Below are 17617 nucleotides of genomic sequence, written 5' to 3' on the forward strand. Positions count from 1 at the left end.
TGAAGTGTACCTGGAGGTTGTCTTCTTCTGCAGCATCTAGCTTGGCTCACTTGCTTGAGTGATCTGGGGCTATTAGTTGTGCCTTCACCTTTCTGTGGTGTTCATGCTCTTTGTTCATAGCACGCTGTGGTCCAGATTGCACAGTCCAGATGATTTTATGGGGGCTGGTATATGGGTGAACCTGCTTCAAAATTGAGATGGTGGATTTGGGGGGTCTTTCCAGGTCTGCACAATTTATATAATTTATTATAAAGGCAGAATGTAAGTGGTTGAAACACAGAACTCCCAGATCTCCTTGACTAGCCAAGTTGGTTGAAGTTATTAAACCAGCTAGGATTTTCAGAAGATGGGGTGAAACAGTTGCCCTCTTCACTAAAGGCTGTGGGATTCTACATGGCCCCATCACACAACTAGGTATCCCCACAAAACCCTAAGAACCTTAGCTTTCATGTAAAAGAAGATCAAGTTTCTAGTTTTCATTGTTATGGAGAATGACTTGAAAAGGTATTGTTGTGAAAGCTGGCGACAGACTATGGTGTTTAAGCAGCTGGAAGTTGTTTGAGAGAGACATCACCTCCCATATTTTCACACTTTTGTGCCACTATTCCCTCTGGTGAAACAGGTTTTGCAGTACAAAATGCATTATATATACAATACTTCTTTTACCAGAAGTGTAAGTGGGCTGATTGTGTACAGTATGAGCATGGATCCCCCTTTCAACCTGCCTTTGACTTTCTGAAAAAAAAACCACTAAAATCTCTCATGGATGATCAATGTGCCACAATGTTTGTTCTTTCAACTTTGCAAAGTTCCTTATCCTTCCTGTATTTCATTTCTTTATTGCAACTCTATGACCTACCAAACCAAATACAGCCCACCAGCCATGTCCTGCAGTCCACCAGGGTCTCAGTAAACCTGTTTTTCACTTCATTTATTACATTTCTATATTGCCCAATACCTGAAATTCTCTGGGCTGTTTAGAAAGTTTGTGATGCCTCTCTGTGACTGCCAAAACAGGAGACTTACCAAGCATCTCACGAACCACCATACTTGGCTGGTTGCCTGCATTTGGCTTGCTGGGTCACAAGCTGGGCAGGTCTGATTTAATACATAGGGTAGTGTACCATTTCAGGCCAAGGGCCCTGTAAAGCCTTGCACTACCTCAGTGGTGGTGTCACTGGGCATTGCTGTAGCTTGGGCTGCAGGGTTCTGTTACAGGTCAGATCTTTAGCAGAGGTCTGAGTGGGTCAGATTTCACAGGGAAGCCAAGCGGGAATAGATCAGCATCATAGAAAGCTCCAAGTGGGGCTGAAAGCCAGACAGGGTTGTCTCTGTGTTACTCCAACAAGCAGCAGATCAAGACTGAGCCTTAAATAGGAGTTTGGCTTCCTATAGACTGGTTGGCCCTGCCTCCACACTGACTGAAGTTTTGCCACTTAAAAGGGCCTGGTCTACTTTAGCAGCCTCAGGCTGCAATGACACGGGAGTGGCTGTGGCACACTAGTGTCATCATGGCCCAGGTCCTCAGAGTCTTAGGATGGTAATGCAACTCCTCTGGATGCAGGGTCTTTTTGGAGAACTGGGTCCTGGGAAGGTGGACGTCTTGTGACACCTTTCCATGGCCAAGTCCTCTCCCTGAACTGTTAACTCTGGAGCCTCTTCTTTTGAGGACAAGGGGTCAGGATCCTCTGAGGAGAAGAATTCAGGGACCTGGTCCATGACAGGTAAGGGTGGGAAACCTTATTCACCCCAAGGTAGTCTGGGGTGGGGGGAATTCCTTGTGGGTAACCTTCCTGGACCGCGGTGGCTTAGCAGTTAAGACGCTGAACTGCCGACTGGAAGTTCGGCAGGTCAGCAGTTCGAGACCCGAGTGCTGCGGGACGGAGTGAGCTCCCGTCTTCAGTCCCAGCTTCTGCCAACCTAGCAGTTCGAAAGCAAGAAATTGCAAGTAGATAAATAGGTCCCGCCTCGGCGGGAAAGGTAACAGCGCTCCGTGCACCTCGGTGTTCAGTCATGCCGGCCACATGACCACGGAAGCGTCTTCGGACAGAGCTGGCTCTTCGGCTTAGAAACGGGGATGAGCACCGCACCCTAGAGTCGGACACGACTGGTTGGAGACACCTTTACCTTTTACCTTTTTAACCTTCCTGGGGCCACATGCAGCGGTGGGTAGGCCAAAGGCAAATACACACCCCATCCGCACATATCCATCCGCACACTCCTCCTATTCACACACACAGGTACGCCACCCCTGCAATGTTGGGAGGAGACGGTTAACCCTCCCCTTCCCAGTTGCAAGCCCACTGCCCCAGTCCCCTCCCGTGCTGCAATTCGGCTTGGCTCCAGGGAGGCTTCCTTCAAGCATAGCTGTCGCAGGGGACAGGGCCAAGGAGCAGAGATGCAGGCTGGTCGGGGAGGCCCCACAGGCCACCAGTTCCTCATTCCTGACATAGGTCAGCAGCATGCCTGGTGTGTTCCCCACCCCACCCCTCCATTTTATCCTCTCAGCACTCCTGAGAGGTAGGTTTAGCTAAGAAAGTGTGGCTGCCCCAACCATCACCCAGTCAGTCTCAGGACTGAACAGGGATTTGAACCCTGGTCTCCCAGTCCATTGCACCATCATACCTCTTCTGCCTTAGGTCCCTGTGCCTCCACTCCCTCCCCAGTTTCTCTTGCCCATCAGGAACGTGGGGGGGGGCAGGGGTGGGGGGTTGCAGAATTTCCTCCCAGAACAACCCCTTGTAGTTTGCAAGCAGAACACAACAGGCAAATCTGCTGTGGGAAAATTTGGGCCATAGAGGAGTTGCTGGTGCTTCAGCTCTTAAATGCCATTCAAAGGGTAATTTGGAGGAAGGCTCATCTCTCCGGAGGCACGTCAGCAGCATTTCCTTCTGGGAAAGGAGAGTTGCACCAAGAGGTGGGGAGGGAGGAGCCGGTTCGGAGCCAGGGATTCTCATTGATAAATTGCAGGGGAGCATCAAGGGGAACTCTTCAAATTGCAGCCATTCGTTTCCCAGGGGCTCACCTGTCAGCTGCAGGGTGCGGATGAGAAGGGAGGAGAGGAATCGGGGGATGAGGGAACGTCGTGCCTGATCAGCAAACGAGGGTGATGAATGGCACGGGGCTGAAGGGCAGCTCTCGGTCACCCTCGCTCCATCTCTCTCTGTCATATTCACTGGAGGCAGGTTGGGAGGTTAAATGTGGGGGGGGGGCTCAACCCTTCCCCTCCCTTTGATCCATACAGCTCGGAGCCTGTCAAGGCCGGGGCCACACAATTAGCTGGCTGAAAGCGCTGCCTGACATGAGCGCCAGGATCGCTTACCACAGGAGTGGGCAACAGGAGAGGGCCCAGGGGCCAATTTCTTCCCTCCCCCCACTGGCGAATTCAACAGTGAGGGAAAGCCCACATTTTTTGCTTGAAAACAAGGCGCTCAGGGAGCACACGCCTTGTTTTAATGCAAAATCATACTCCCGAATTGTGAACTTCAGCAGAAATTTGGTGGTGTGGCGACAGCCGTTGGAGTGGGGGTGGAGGGCTGCAGAAAAAGACCAGGAGGCTGCGTGGAAACCGTGAGCCTCATGCTGCTCACCCCTGGCTTACAGTCTCCCTGAGGATTCTGGGGAACACCTCCTGGATGGGGTACCGATATCCTGGTACCCCTGCAAATATTGCTCCTGCCCCCAGCGGCAGCTGGAGCTGCTTGTGCGGTCAGTATGGCTCTGCAAATTACTCTCTGTGAAACAGAACACAGACAACTGCAGTCCAGGGGAAATGACACCTCCCCAAGTCCCAGTTCCGTGAGTGGCATTTTTAGGCACTCAAAGTTCATCCCGTTTCAAGGGGGACAAAACCTGAGAGACGTTTCTGTGCAAGTGCCAGAAGTATGAGGCTGCCTCCAGAAGCTGGTTGGCTGAGTTGGGCATTTGCCCAGGTCCCCCACGCTGGAGGAGGAGGAGTTGAAGCTCTCTGGGTGGTTTGATGTTGTTCAGTCGTGTCCCGACTCTTCGTGAACCCTTGGACCACAGCACGCCAGGCCTTCCTGTCCTCCGCTCTCTCCCGGAGTGTGTTAAAACTTTAAAATACAATATACAAAGTGTAAAAGCCGTTTACATAAAAGCACACAGACAATATACACAAACAACTAAAAACAGCTTTGAACTGTCAGTCATAACTTAAGACACATCCAGGACCGATTAAAAACTCATCATGTGCTGCCAAATGCCTGGGAAAAGAGAGAGGTCTTAAGCTGGCACCGAAAAGATAATACTGTTGGTGCCAGGCTGACCTCATTGGGGAGCTCATTCCACAGATTGGGGGCCATCACCGAGAAGGCCCTCTCTCTCGTTGCCACCTTCTGAGCTTCCCTCGGAGGAGGCACCTGGAGGAAGACATTAGATGCAGAGCATACTGTATGGGTCGGTTCATTTTGGGAGAGGTGTGCCATCAGGTATTGCGGTCCCAAGCCATGTAGGGCTTTATAGGTTAAAACCAGCACCTTGAATTGAACTCGGAAGGATATAGGCAGCCGGTGCAAGCCGGCCAGAGTTGGTCTTATATGTGCGGACCTTCTGGTCCCTGTTAAGAGTCTGGCTGCTGCATTTTGCATGAGCTGCAGCTTCTGAACCATCTTCAAAGGCAACCCCACAACCTTAATATTGCTACCATTTGAGCTTTGAACAGAGTAACCAAGAAGGCAATGTACGAGAATGCTCAATTTGCAAGCCTTGCCAGTGGTTAAGGAGGTCAACAACTCAGGATGCTTCGCGTGAGTCCCCCACAACATTGATCCCTAACATGGGATTTGCCTTTTTCGCAGCTACTACCCACTGGGTCAACATTTTCATTGACATTTTCATCCATGACTCAAAGATCTCTTTCCTGGTCAGTCACTGCCAGCTCAGGCCCCATCAGTGTATATGTGAATTAGAATTTTTTGGCCCCAATGTGCATCATTTTACACTTACTTACTTTGAACCACATTTGCCATTTTGATTTTCATTCTCCCAGTTTGGAGAGATTGGAGCACTTCACAATCCCTTTTTGTTTTTACCACCATGAATAATTTGGTGTCACCAGAAAACATAGCCAATTCACTGCTCACCCCTAACTCCAGATTATTATGAACAAGTTGAAAAGCCTTGGTCCTAGTACAAATCCTTGGAGGAACCACCTTCTTACATCTCTCCATTGCAAGAACTGTCCATTTAGTCCTACTCTCTGCTTCCTGTTCTTTAACCAGTTACTGGTCCATAAGAGGACCTCTCCTTTTATCCCATGACAGCTAAGTGTGCTCAGGAGCCTTTGGTGATGGACTTTGTATACTTGGACTTTCAAAAAAATATTTTGACAGTGTCTACTGGATCACCTCTAGCCACATGCTTATCCACACTCTCAAAGAACTCTAAAAGATCTGTAAGACAGTACTGACCTTTGCAGAAGCCATGTTGATTCTTCTTCAGCTGGAGTTGTTTTTGCATATGCTTGATAATTTTATCTTTAATAATGCTTTCACTCAATTTTCCTGGAACAGAGTTACATTAACTGGTCTGTAATTTCCTGCATCTCCCCTGGATCGCTTTTTAAAAGTTGGTTTTACATTGGCCACTTCCCAGTCCTCTGATAAGGACAAGTTACACATTTTTCTTAGAAGATCAGCAGTTTCACATTGGAGCTCTTTAAGAACTCTCAGGTGGATACCATCTGGATCTGGTGAATTGCTTCAATTTGTCATTAAGATCTAGTACTTCACCTCTTGTCACCACTATTTGCCACAATTCTTCAGATTCCCTTCCTGAAAATGTCAGTTCAGGTAAAGGTATCTGACCTACATCTTCAACAGTGAAGACAGGCACAAAGAATTCATTCAGCTTCTCTGCAATCTCCTTATCTTTCTCTAGCTCAACTTTAACTCCCTTATCGTCCAATGGTCCAACTGCTTTCCTAGCCAGTTTCCTACTTCTAGTATATTTAAAGATGGTTTTCTTGTTGGTCTTAAGTTTTAGTGATGTGCTCCTCAAAATCTTTTTTTCTTTTTGCATCCCTTTTTGTCTGCTTGCATTTCTTTTGCCAAAGTCCGTTCCCTTTTGTTCTCATTTGGGTAAGACTTCCATTTTCTGAAGGAAGCCTTCTTGCCCCATATAGCTTTTTTGACTCTCCTGATTAATCACTCTGGCATCCTTTAGAATCATAGAAGTGGTTCTAATTATGCATTCTAGCTGAGCTTCTATTATTGTGGTTCCAAATAACCCTCAAGCATTCTGGAGAGTTTTGACCCTCTTGACTTTACCTTTCAACTTCCCTTTTACCAGCCCCTTAACTTTAGAGAAGTTTCCTGTTTCGAAGCCAAATGTGACTGGGTTGGACTTTCTGGGCAGTTGTCCACTTACATAGAAATTGAATGTGATAGCACCGTGGTCACTGTTTCCAGTGGGTTCTAAAACACGTTTGTCACACCTGGGTACCACTTAGGATTAAGTCCAGGGTCACCTCCCCTCTGTTTGGTTCCACAGCCAACTGTTCTAGGGCACAGTCATTTATAGTGCAATCTGTACAGGTCTCAGAAGTAAGTCATATTAAGCTCAGTGGGGCTTACTCTCAAGTCAGTTGGTATAGGATTGCAGCCTTAGAGTATCTAGAAATTTTGCCTCTTTGTCGTGACTGGAAAATGCATTTATCCAGTTTGTGTCAGGGCAATTGAAGTCACCTTTTACTATAACACTTCCTCGCTAGATGCCACCCTGATTTTATTCTCCATCTCAAGATCACCCTGAGCATTTGGCGGGGGGGAGGGCAGTATCTTCTTAGAACTAAATCATTTGGGGGGCCTGGTATTGCTACCCACGGTGATTCTATGGTGGAGTTCCCCTTTTGAGATTTCTAGTTTGTGTGACACTGTGCCCTCTTTGATACACGGAGCAACATTGCCCCGCTACCCCCTGTAGAGTAGGGGTGGGCAGCCTGCACCCCCTAGGGCCACAAGCGACCCTTGGCCTGAATCCAAAAGCACTCTGCAAGCCATCAGACCTCTGGCAAGAATGACCTCAGCAGCCACGGGATGGCGAGAGTAGGGGGGGGCAAAGAGAGAGACAAGGTGGCCCCGCCCACTTTCATCTGTGGCCCTGCCCGCTCCTTTGGCCCTGCCCTGCCCCCGACAGATTATTCCAGAAGGAATGCAGCCCTTGACAGAAAAAAAGGTTCCCCACCCCTGCTACAGAATTGGTATCCTGAGATAACGGTTTCCCTCTGATTTCCTCAATTCCACCAGGTTTCTGCTATGCCCACGCCATATGTGTTCTCCTTTAAAACCAAGCGCTCACTTCAGCAGCCCTGTTTTGGCCCAAAGGCATATGCTTGCACACACTCCCATTTGCCATTAGAAGGGAGGAGGGCTTTGTGTAGGAAGGACCCCCCTAACCCAGCAAAAGAAGGAGACTGGCCTTGAGCACTACACCTCCCTCTTCAAGGAGACCTGGTCATGGAGGGAAATGAGGGGTGAGGTTAGAGGGCACATGGCATGCCAAGCAAAGTGCCTTTAAGAGATACTTTAATTTTATTGCCTTTGAAAAGGGTGTTTTTTTAAAAAAAGATTTGCATGTGTGCTTCTCTAGCAATAAAACACTGAGATGCCTGCCAGACGAATCGATTCTGCTCCATCCAAAGAGCCTTTGCGCAACTGGGCTTTTAAAAAAAAGAGAGAGAGAGAAGGGGAACGAGAGGGAGAGAGAAGACATGATTTTTATCTTCCTATTTTATTGGGGATGTTGCCATTAAATCATAGGAGAATAATGGAGCCTTCCTCCCCCTCCTCAGCAGATCCCGCCGCCCTCTTTCCTTAAATAATTCATGCTTTTTCCAGTAAAAAGCAGTTGAAGTCAGGCAGCTGCACCTAGAGAGTTATAGGAGTGGCATCCTCCATCCAAGCTCCATGGCTCCGGATTGGAAATCCGGCACATAAATTTTCACAAGTGAAATTTACTGCTGGGGAAATCAGAGCGCTAACCATGCTGTAAATGCCCAGTGGACGGGGTTGGTGGATAACAAGGCCTCCAGTGAAGGAGCAGAGAGGTTGGGCAGCCACAGGCCTTCTCGTGACTCACCCCGAGTCTCCAGTCCTGGTAGGGCCATTGTTGGTAGCAGCTTGACTGCACCAGCCACCCTGGCATTTGCTTGAGGCAGCAATACTTCCCTGGCCACTCACAAAGCAGTGTCTCAGGACAACCATTTCAGTGTCACAAAGGAGAAGGAAGTACCCCAGCATCCTCTGCAATGTTGCAAGGAATCCTCTCGGCTCATGCGCGTCTCGGATCGCGCTACTTGGTTTGGCTGTGACAGCTTTACTCCAGTCTTCCCTGACCCGGCGCCCTCCAGATGGGTTGGACTGCAACTCCCAGAATTCCCAGTCAGCACAGCCAATGGCCATGCTGGTCAGAGGGTGATGGGAGTTGTAGTCTAACACATCTGGAGGATGCCAGGTCAGGGAAGATGGGTTTACACTTTACGCAGTAGCGTACACCAATAGTGTTACGTTTCTACAGTGCAGCAGTGGTGAAATGCCTATCAAGCAATCCCCCAAACAATTAACTGCATATTTAATGTTACATTGCTGTTCAGTCGTTCAGTCGTCCGACTCTTCGTGACCTCATGGACCACAGCACGCCAGGCCTTCCTGTCCTCCGCTCTCATTCGCTTCCAATTTTCTCTGCTTTGACTGTAGACGAGGATTCCCTGACAAGTGCCATAACTACCCTGGTTTGACAGTTCTTGAGGTGCTGTAGCAACAGGAGGCGCAGAACTGAGAGGGCTGCAGCACTGGCTGTTTTTCAAGATGGCAAGTCATTGTGAGGTAGTGCTTAGAGCAGGGTGGTGAACCTCTTTCAGTTCAAGGCCTGAATTCCGCATCAGAGAAGTTCTTGGTGCTTACATTCCAGTGATGGGCGGGGTCAGAGGCGAAGAGGGGGGGACCCAAATTACCAGCCTCCTTCTTTAGCTTCAAGAGGCAGTAACTGATTCTTAGGAGAAGCATTTAAACCTTTAGGAATTGGGGAGGGGGGGTGCACACAAGCCAGGAAACCACCAAATGATAGGTGGCTGAGAGAAAGGGGTGAGGCCAAATGAAGGGGGCGTGGCCTTCTGGGGAACCCTGGGGGGCCCAAATTGAGGCCCAGGCAGGCCAGATTTGGCCCACAGGCCTGAAGTTTGACACCCCTGGATTAGTGTGCTGGGCTAGGATCAGGGAGATCCAAGATTAGCTTCCCATTCAGCCATGAACCTCACTGGGTGATTTGGGGTCAGGTTCTCTATCTCTCCCCCCTTGCCCCCCCTCTCTCAGCTTAACCTTCCTCACAGAGTTGTTGTGAGGATAAGATGTGAGGAGGAGAACCATGTATACTACCTCATGCTTCTTGGAGAAAAGGTGGGATATAAATGAAATAAATAATAGAAAGCAGAGGGAGGGCAACTGTCCAACTAAGCCAGTGCAACATCACGGGCAGAGCTGTGTGCCTTCTCTGCTTTGAAAAAGAAAAAGCCCACCCTCAAAGTTACTCACTCAGAAAATATGAATTTTGACCTGTATAAAATTTGCACATATTTGCTTATTGTTGCATAGTTTGGTTAATAGGAGAGTGTCAGGGTGGAAACTGAGCCGATAGAACCCCAGAGCAGTCCTGATTCTGAGGAGGATCAGATTCCATGGGAGAGGAGCCCGCTCATCCCTCACAGGCACAGCAGCTGGCAGAGATTCCTCCTGCCGGCATTCCTGAGAGAGATAGTGACCCTGGCAGTGGGAAAGTGCGGGAGGGGGGCTTGCTAGACGCTTGACGCAGACGCAGGGAGCGACGAGCGATGGAGGGTGCGGAAAGGAGGCGTAGCGCCCGTTTGGCACGCAAGCAACGGCCGCCTCCCATGGACCCAAGGGAAAGAGGGAGGATCTCTCCCTAGCCCATAAGTTCAGGGTCTTCAAGTGACTCTCCTTCAAACAGGGATCAACTGCCTACTCGGAGCATAGGCTACTCCGCTGTTCCTTGCTTAGTCGCTGGTGATTAGCATCTGAAAGAGTCATTAAGTTGTAAAAGGATTAAAGCCTTGAAAAGAATCCTTTCATCTGTGTCTTGAGTTGGTTATTGAAGTGTACTGAAAGAGGCCACCGGGGCGCTCCTGATAGCGAGGCAAAGAGCTATCCACTGTAGCCCTATCCTTGGCAAATCCTGCCCTTGCCGCTGCCACCCGCCCCCCAGATTTCTTCTGAGATTTCACCAGGTGTAATTTACCGATTTCCTTTCAAGCCAGTGTTTGCAGCCTTAAGGACTAGGAGCCCAGGCTCTTCGCATGTTCAGGGTTCCTAAAGGGGATTCAATTCCCTGTCAGGGAAGGTTCCTCAGTGATCCCCTAAAGGGAGCAAGGGTCAGATCCAGGAAGAATGCACACTGCAGTGGTGTGGCTGGTGCCAATATCTGGTAATGCTGAGCAGCTGCCTGGGGCCCATCAGATCCAGCACAGTCCCACCTGTTGGGCAGGAGTGCTGGTTAGGATTTCATCTTGTTCTACAGCACGTGTAGGGGAAGGGGAAGAACAAGCGAAACACCCTCGGATGGACCTTGCAGGGCCTCCAGCAGAAGTTCCCTACTGGGTGCTCAGGAATATCCCCTTGTTGCCTCTGGTCACAAATCGGCAATAACAAGGAGATTCCTTGCTCCCTCCCCAAGCCCCTAGCAGCCTCCAGGCCAGGGTGCAGGGCTTGGAGAGGGGCTGGGATCCGCAGAGGGAACCCAAGGCTCTGCTGGCCAGATGGGGAACTTTGGTGAGCCAGATTAGGTCCTTGGGCTTAAGGCTCCCCATCCCTGGTTTAAGGATTTCTGTGGCTCCACCTCGACTGTTAATCTCCTTTCTTACATTTCCCCTCTTACCTTCTTCTGCTGTCTCCACTCTCTGCTCTATACCTCCTGCTGTGCTGCTCCCTTTGCCTGGAACAGCCTCCCACCCACCCACCTAGCCCTTTACCTCTCAAGCTCTCTTCTCTTTCAGGTCCTTCCCCAATACTCAGTTCTTAATAAGAATAGTTAACGTTTGTATGTAGTGCTTTCAAGAATTCAACGTTCTTCCAGTACATGACTGAGTTGCAATCTTTACAACAACCCTGCAAGGCAGCCTTCCTCAACCTGGTGCTCTCCAGATATTTTGGACTACTACAGCTTGCATTCCTGCCCATTGGCCATGCAGGTTGGTGCTGATGGGAGTTGAGGGGAGGGGCCGTGGCTCAGTGGTGGAGCCCTTGCTTCGCATGCCAAAGGTCCCAGGTTCGATCCCCAACATCTCCAGGTAGGACTAGGGAAGAATCCTGCCTGAAACTCTGGAGAGCTGCAGCTGCCAGTCAGTGTTGACAGTACTGGGCCAGATGGACCAAGGGCCTGACTCAGTACAAAGTAGCTTCTGATGTTCCCAAGTCAAAAACTTCTGGAGAGCACTAGGTTAGGGAAGGCAGCCGGTGTAAGGCAAGCATGTGGTTCACAATGTACCACATCATTGGCACTAAATATCAAGATGTTGCAGCAGATTTCTTCTTTAAATGGTAGTGGGCTTAGCACCAATTCTGACAGAGATTTTCTTCTGCCATAGTCCTTTCAAATGAGGAGAGCCACAGATCTCACTGGCATGCGCGCACACAGACGCAGAGTCACACATTGCCCTCCTATGATTGCACAAATATACATCATGCACACATACAGCCCTGTCTGTAGTCATGCAAGTAATCAGTGTTCTCTAACCTGGTGCCATCCAGATATGTTGTACTACAACTCCCACTATCCCCCAGCCAGCTGAAATAAGTATTAATGCTATTTATATTATTTACATGGAACAGAAGACCTAGTGGGACTGCTGGATTCTGGGGTGTTAGTTGTATAAGTTCATCCACCGCCCACCCACCCCCCTTGATAAAAGGTTCCAGATAATAACGTGCTGCTGTTAAGTACCCTGGATCTGAAAAGGATTTGAAGTGAACTTTGCTTGCTTTAATCAAAAGGTCTATTAAGTGCTGCTTGGAACCATTGAAGGACGATCTGTCCAAATTTGGCTTTATCAGCATGTAACACCCACTTAAGTTTGATGAAGTTTAAACATGCATGAAGCAATTGCTGTGGTGTGCAGAGAGGGCGGGGGGGGGGGTGGAGAGGGAGCAAATTTATTTATATCTCTTCGAAGACTTTAATGACAAAGGTTAGTTTCTTGCTGAGAACGTAAAGCGAAACAAAGGAAGAACAAAAATCTATGCAAGATTGATTGTTTTATTATTTATGTATTTATTACATTTATATACTGCCCAACAGCTAAGGCTCTTTGGGCAGCTCACAACCATTAAAACCATAAAATACAGCACAATAAAACATAATATAAAAATTTGAAAAATTTAATAGCATGTAAAACCAAAGTAAAACCCAACAGCAGTTACAACCCAGGGAAAGCCTGGGTGAAAAGGTGTGTTTTTAGGAGGCGCTTGAAAGATGCCACATCTTCTGCCCCCTGAACTGCACGGGGGAGGGTTTTCCAGAGTTTGGGTGCCACTACAGAGAAGGCCCGTTGTTGGGGTTCTTCATGGCAACATTCTTTTCATTTTGGAGTGACCAGTACAGCCTCCTCTGATGATCTTAGGTGTTGCCTGGGTATATATAAGGGTGATATCTAAGATCATCAGAAGAGGCCTTGCTGGTCATTCCACTGGATTATCTTCCATTTTGCCACTCCATAGTAACATTGGCTAGAACCAAAAAAACTGGTGGTGGATTATTTCTCAGATTGGCTTTCGATGTGATGTGGACATGACAATGGAGGTTGCACATGTGACTTCTCGATCTTCTTTCCATGCTTCCAAGTTTCATGCAAAGTGGAAACCAGTTAGGACTTTTGTAAGGCAAAGACTAGATCATGGAGGGAAAACAGGCTGATCTTCTCTTCCCAGAGGGAAGCTGTTTGTCCTAGGGTTGCCACAAGCCCCAAAGGACAGCAGCGGGAACATCAGAGATCTGTTCAACCAACACCTCTCCCAGCTTTCTTGCCGCTGTCACTTGGCACTGAACTCTGTAGTTTGCTAAGCCACCTTGGAGATCTTTTAGATCAAAAAACAGCATACTGATCTTTTAAATAAATAAATGAAACATTGCCAGAACAAATGGAGGCAAATTTGGGCTGTCTTCCGCTAACTGATTAATGGTCCATAGTTGAAGCCCACGTGGTTCTGAGTCCAGTGCTGTTAAGGAGCAGGCAGGCAGAGCTCCCTTCTTTCTGGGTGGGGCTGGGCGGACCCTGAGCCGTCACCCCCAGGGGTCCAGGCACCTCCTGGGCTGCTGGTGTGGGTGGTTCCTGACAGTGGAGTCTGGTGGCTCTGGTGTCAGTGGGGCGGTGAATCTGCTCCAGGTTTCAGTCAGAACCAGTCAGTTCTCTAAAGGAGCTCTCCTTTAGAGTTCTGACTGGTTCTGACTCAAACCCGGGCAGATTCACCACCCCACTGACATCGGAGCCACCAGCCTCCACTGGTTCCCGAGCATCGTCAGTTACTGGGGGCTCTAGGTCCTCCTCTGAGGAGGAATCCTCTAACAGGAGCATAACACATGATCCCTCACCCCTGGCTAGGCTGGCTAATGCTGATGGGAGTTGTAGGCCAAAACATCTGGAGGGCCACAAGTTGCCCAACCCTACCCTAGAAAGTGATCTAATTGAGCATGCTTATTTTATTCGTATTTAATAAAGAAAAAACTAAACTAAAAAAAATGATACCCCATTGGGTTATTTTGTCCCATTATATCACAAGTATTTGACCTGAAGTAGCTGAGGAAAAAAATTAAAGCAAACTTGTTACGTAGATTTTTTTTTTTATTGGAATACACGGAAAAATTTAAAGACAATAGCATGTACTTCCCTTACATGGTTTAAATGTAAGGGGGGAAAACAGAGGTGCTAAGAAATTGTTAACGCACTAATAAATGTATATATTTGACACACCTGGATTAAACTATATGATGATGGTTGGGCGATGGATTGTACCTGTAGCTGAGAATTACATGCTTGCCCCCTCCCCTCTGCTGTGGGGCAGCCTCCTGAGGGGGGGGGAATGGCAGACCCCTCCCTCAGGGGAATATAGCAGCGAACCATGGGAGGGGCCATGCCCAGGGGTGCCTGTGAGCGTGGTGTCGCTCAGATGGGACGGGCACAACATGTCCAGCTCTGACAGATGTGCCAGTTTGCTTGAAGGCTTTGCTGTATCAAACCGAGGGCTATTCCAACCCTTGCGCAGCTGAGTCTGTTCGCTAGTCAATAATACTTTACTTTGGGTTCTTCTCTTCCTCCTGGGACAGGCTTCGACGTCAGCAGAACATCCCCCTTTTTGGGAAGATTCGCAGCTCACGCTTTGGCCCTGATGACCCTGGAGATGGCACCAGCGACCTCGACGAAGACGAAGACCTGCAAATCCAAGTTCCTTAGCAGCGGCCACCTGAGAGATACTCAAGGCTGCATGTGAGAGACCAAATGGTTGTGGAGCTGATCACAGAACTTGGGTTAGGACAGTTGCTCATGTGCAGCAAGGACATTTGACCCTTTTTTTTGCCAACCCAAAGAGGACAAACGCAGAGCAGAGAGGCTGAGGAACTGTGGCGGGGCAGTGGATCTGGGGTTCCATAGGCCGGTCTCCTCAATAAGAAGATTTGCTGACTAGGATGGGAGCTGAAGACGGCCCCCGAAAAGATTTCATGGAGGGAACTGCCAAAGATTATATAACATCCTCTTTCTCTTCCCCCACCCTAACCCCAACCCATAAGACATCACTGATGCTCTAAAGGGAAAAAAAAACCCAGAGTACAAGCCTCACATACCCCAGAGCAAAGGGAACCCTCTGCCTGCATTTAGATTCCTAGCATAGCCGCACTTTCACCCGAGCCTCTCCGGCGTAATGCCTCTCCAGCTAGCACCTTACCACGGCTGACAGGCTCCCTGGAGGTGAACCACAACGCCTCTGATTCCAACCCATGCAGATCCAAGCAAGTGAAGACAAACTCTCATGATATGGAGGGAGGGGGGAACCAAAGTGTCGGAGGGAGAGGAGAGGAATCTCCGTTGCCATAGAAACTACCGAGGCCCAGACATCCACTTTGGCACTTCCCTTTATCACCTCTCCACCAAACAGGCCCCTCCAGGACAGCCTGCTAGTTCATCTCCTCCATGCCTCAGGTGTGGAACCGGTGCTCACGTAAGATGCCTGACAGGAAGGCGATGGAAGAGACGGTCCCAGAAAACTGGGAGACGGTCGTCTTTGGAAGCACCCCGTCGCCTCAGTCTATCCATTATATATATATATATATATATGTGTGTGTGTGTGTGTGTGTGTGCATTTGTACATGTTTTGTATTATAAATATTGAGCTAGCCATGGAGTCCAGCAGTGGTCCATTGCAGCTGTTTCTCCCACTCCTGCAACAAATGGCTGACAGACTGAGCAACTACGCAGGAAGCCCCCGGTTCAATTCTACCACACCCTCTGCCACAAACTCAATAGGGGGCCTTGGGCAAGTTACTTTCAGCCTGCACCTCCCACCCACCAACCCCAATATTGAGATAACTATAATGGCCTACCTTTCAGGGCTGTATGGATTACAAGATAATGGGCTGATTTGGATGTAGTGTTAAACCATAAGAGGATGAGCCTTAGAAGCCTTGAGCTTACACACTTGTTACATGATGTGCTCTAGTTAGACCCATGCACATCCTTGCACACGTTCTAACAAGACTCACACACCCACTTATAAGGAATATTTAGACATTGGCAATAGAGCATCTATGGCTAAGAAGGCGATTCCCACCCAAAGAGATTCATACTCAAGACACTGTTGGAGAGGATAATGCCACAATGGCACATTTATTGGGGTTTACAAAGATTCAGATGCACAAGCTAGTTTTGGGGAATTAGCTGAGCAAATGGATTTAACACTTAAGACCAAATGGAGATGCTCCAGCTTTGAAGCCCACACACTAGGGATGTACGAAAGTCACTTACCTTTTACTGGATTCTATTCATGGGGGGGGGGGGAGGCGTTCTGTCCCTCCCACCAGAATCCTCGACGGGGGGGAGGCAATCCGGTCCTCCCCCCGGAATCCTCGATGGCTGGCTGTGCTCCACAGCAGCTCTGTGGAGCAGCCAGCCAGGCCCAGGCCAGGGCCGTCCACAGCTGGATTTCCGGCCGCAGAGGGCTCTGGGTAAAACAAAAACGCGTACGCAAATGGCAGCGGCTACGGCCACCGCCATTTGCGTTCCTTATTTTTCACCGTCTTAGTCTACGTAAATATTTACATAGACTAAGACGAAGAATCGAAAGGGGAACGCAAATAGCGCCCAGTACGCTATTTGCGTTCCCCTTTCGTTTCTTCGTCTTAGTCTACGTAAATATTTATGTAGACTAAGATGGCGAAAAATAAGGAATGCAAATGGCGGTGGCCGTAGCCGCAGCCATTTGTGTATGTGTTTTGGGGGGGGGGTTTACCCAGACATGATAGGCTACGTAAGTCTTTACGTAGCCTATCACATCTATGGGGGGGGGGGGAGAAAAAAATACAGATTGCAAATGGCGGCAGCGGCAGCCAGTCGGAAGACCAACCACCACTGGAGCCGCCGCCATCCGAAACATCCGCCCCAGGTGAGTCTCGTCCCGGGGGGGGATCCGCGGGGGGCGGGGGGGGGCAGGCCGTTCCGTGATGGATTTCGGGGGGCCGAATGCACTGGCATTCGGCCTCACCGAGATCCGTTGTGGAATTCTCTGACATCCCTACCACACACACGCACAGGGCAGGAGAGCTACAATTTCTACAAAGAAACTCTAAAAGCAGTATACTTTGCCTTGGGCTGAAGCCCTTTGCTGTAGACAGGAACTAGTGCACATTGCAATTCTTGGTCTTCGGTGAAGAGGAAAGAGCAGAGAGCCTTGACTAGGGGAGGCAAAGCACCCACTGTTGGCACCTTGCTCTGGCAAGCGAGGAGCTTCACGATTTCAGCGTGGCGCCTTTCCTCTGGGAGGAGAGACTCTGGGTGATTTCAGCAGCAGTGTGGCACCTTACCCCTGCAGGGGTGAGGTACCTAGTGATTTCAGCAGCATGGCCCCCCACCTCTGGGAAGAGGGGGACACACTCGGGACTGCCCCACTCGGCTTCTTATATAGTTCAGAGAAAGGCAGTGGCATCACAACTTTGATGAACCTGACACTGCTCATAGGCACTGGAAATGGTGCTGCTTGCTAGGGGAGAAAGACTGAGTTGGCCTCCCACCCTATATAACAAAGAGGGTGCTTGAGGAGGATGGCTGTTGTTGTTCAGTCGTGTCCAACTCTTCGTGACCCCATGGACCATAGCACGCCAGGCCTTCCTGTCCTGCGCTCTCTCCCGGAGCGTGCTCAAGTCCACATTCATTGCATCGGTGATGCTATCTGGCCATCTCATCCTCTGCCGTCCCCTTCTCCTTTTGCCTTCGATCTTTCCCAGCATCAGGGTCTTTTCCAGTGAGTTTTCTCTTTGCATTACGTGGCCAAAATATTTGAGCTTCAGCTTCAGTATCTGTGAGGATGGCTGTACTTGCCAAAAACAA

The 17617-nt window shown here is 49.2% G+C and overlaps 1 protein-coding gene across 2 annotated transcripts in view; it reads left to right on the forward strand.

Moving 5' to 3' along the window:
* Window positions 1–15423, forward strand: part of CCDC102A (coiled-coil domain containing 102A) — a 63948-nt gene extending 48525 nt beyond the window's left edge. For both annotated transcript variants that reach the window (XM_084812458.1, XM_084812459.1), the window contains one exon: window positions 14347–15423. In XM_084812458.1, coding sequence (XP_084668584.1) covers window positions 14347–14473 — 127 coding nt within the window. In that variant the 3' untranslated portion in view covers window positions 14474–15423. The remainder of the gene's footprint in view (window positions 1–14346) is intronic.
* The last annotated feature ends 2194 nt before the right edge of the window (window positions 15424–17617 follow it).

The sequence above is a fragment of the Heloderma suspectum genome, chromosome 8 (assembly GCF_057233095.1).
Source record: "Heloderma suspectum isolate Gila_16-S chromosome 8, 16-S_ref, whole genome shotgun sequence".
NCBI lineage: Eukaryota > Metazoa > Chordata > Lepidosauria > Squamata > Helodermatidae > Heloderma > Heloderma suspectum.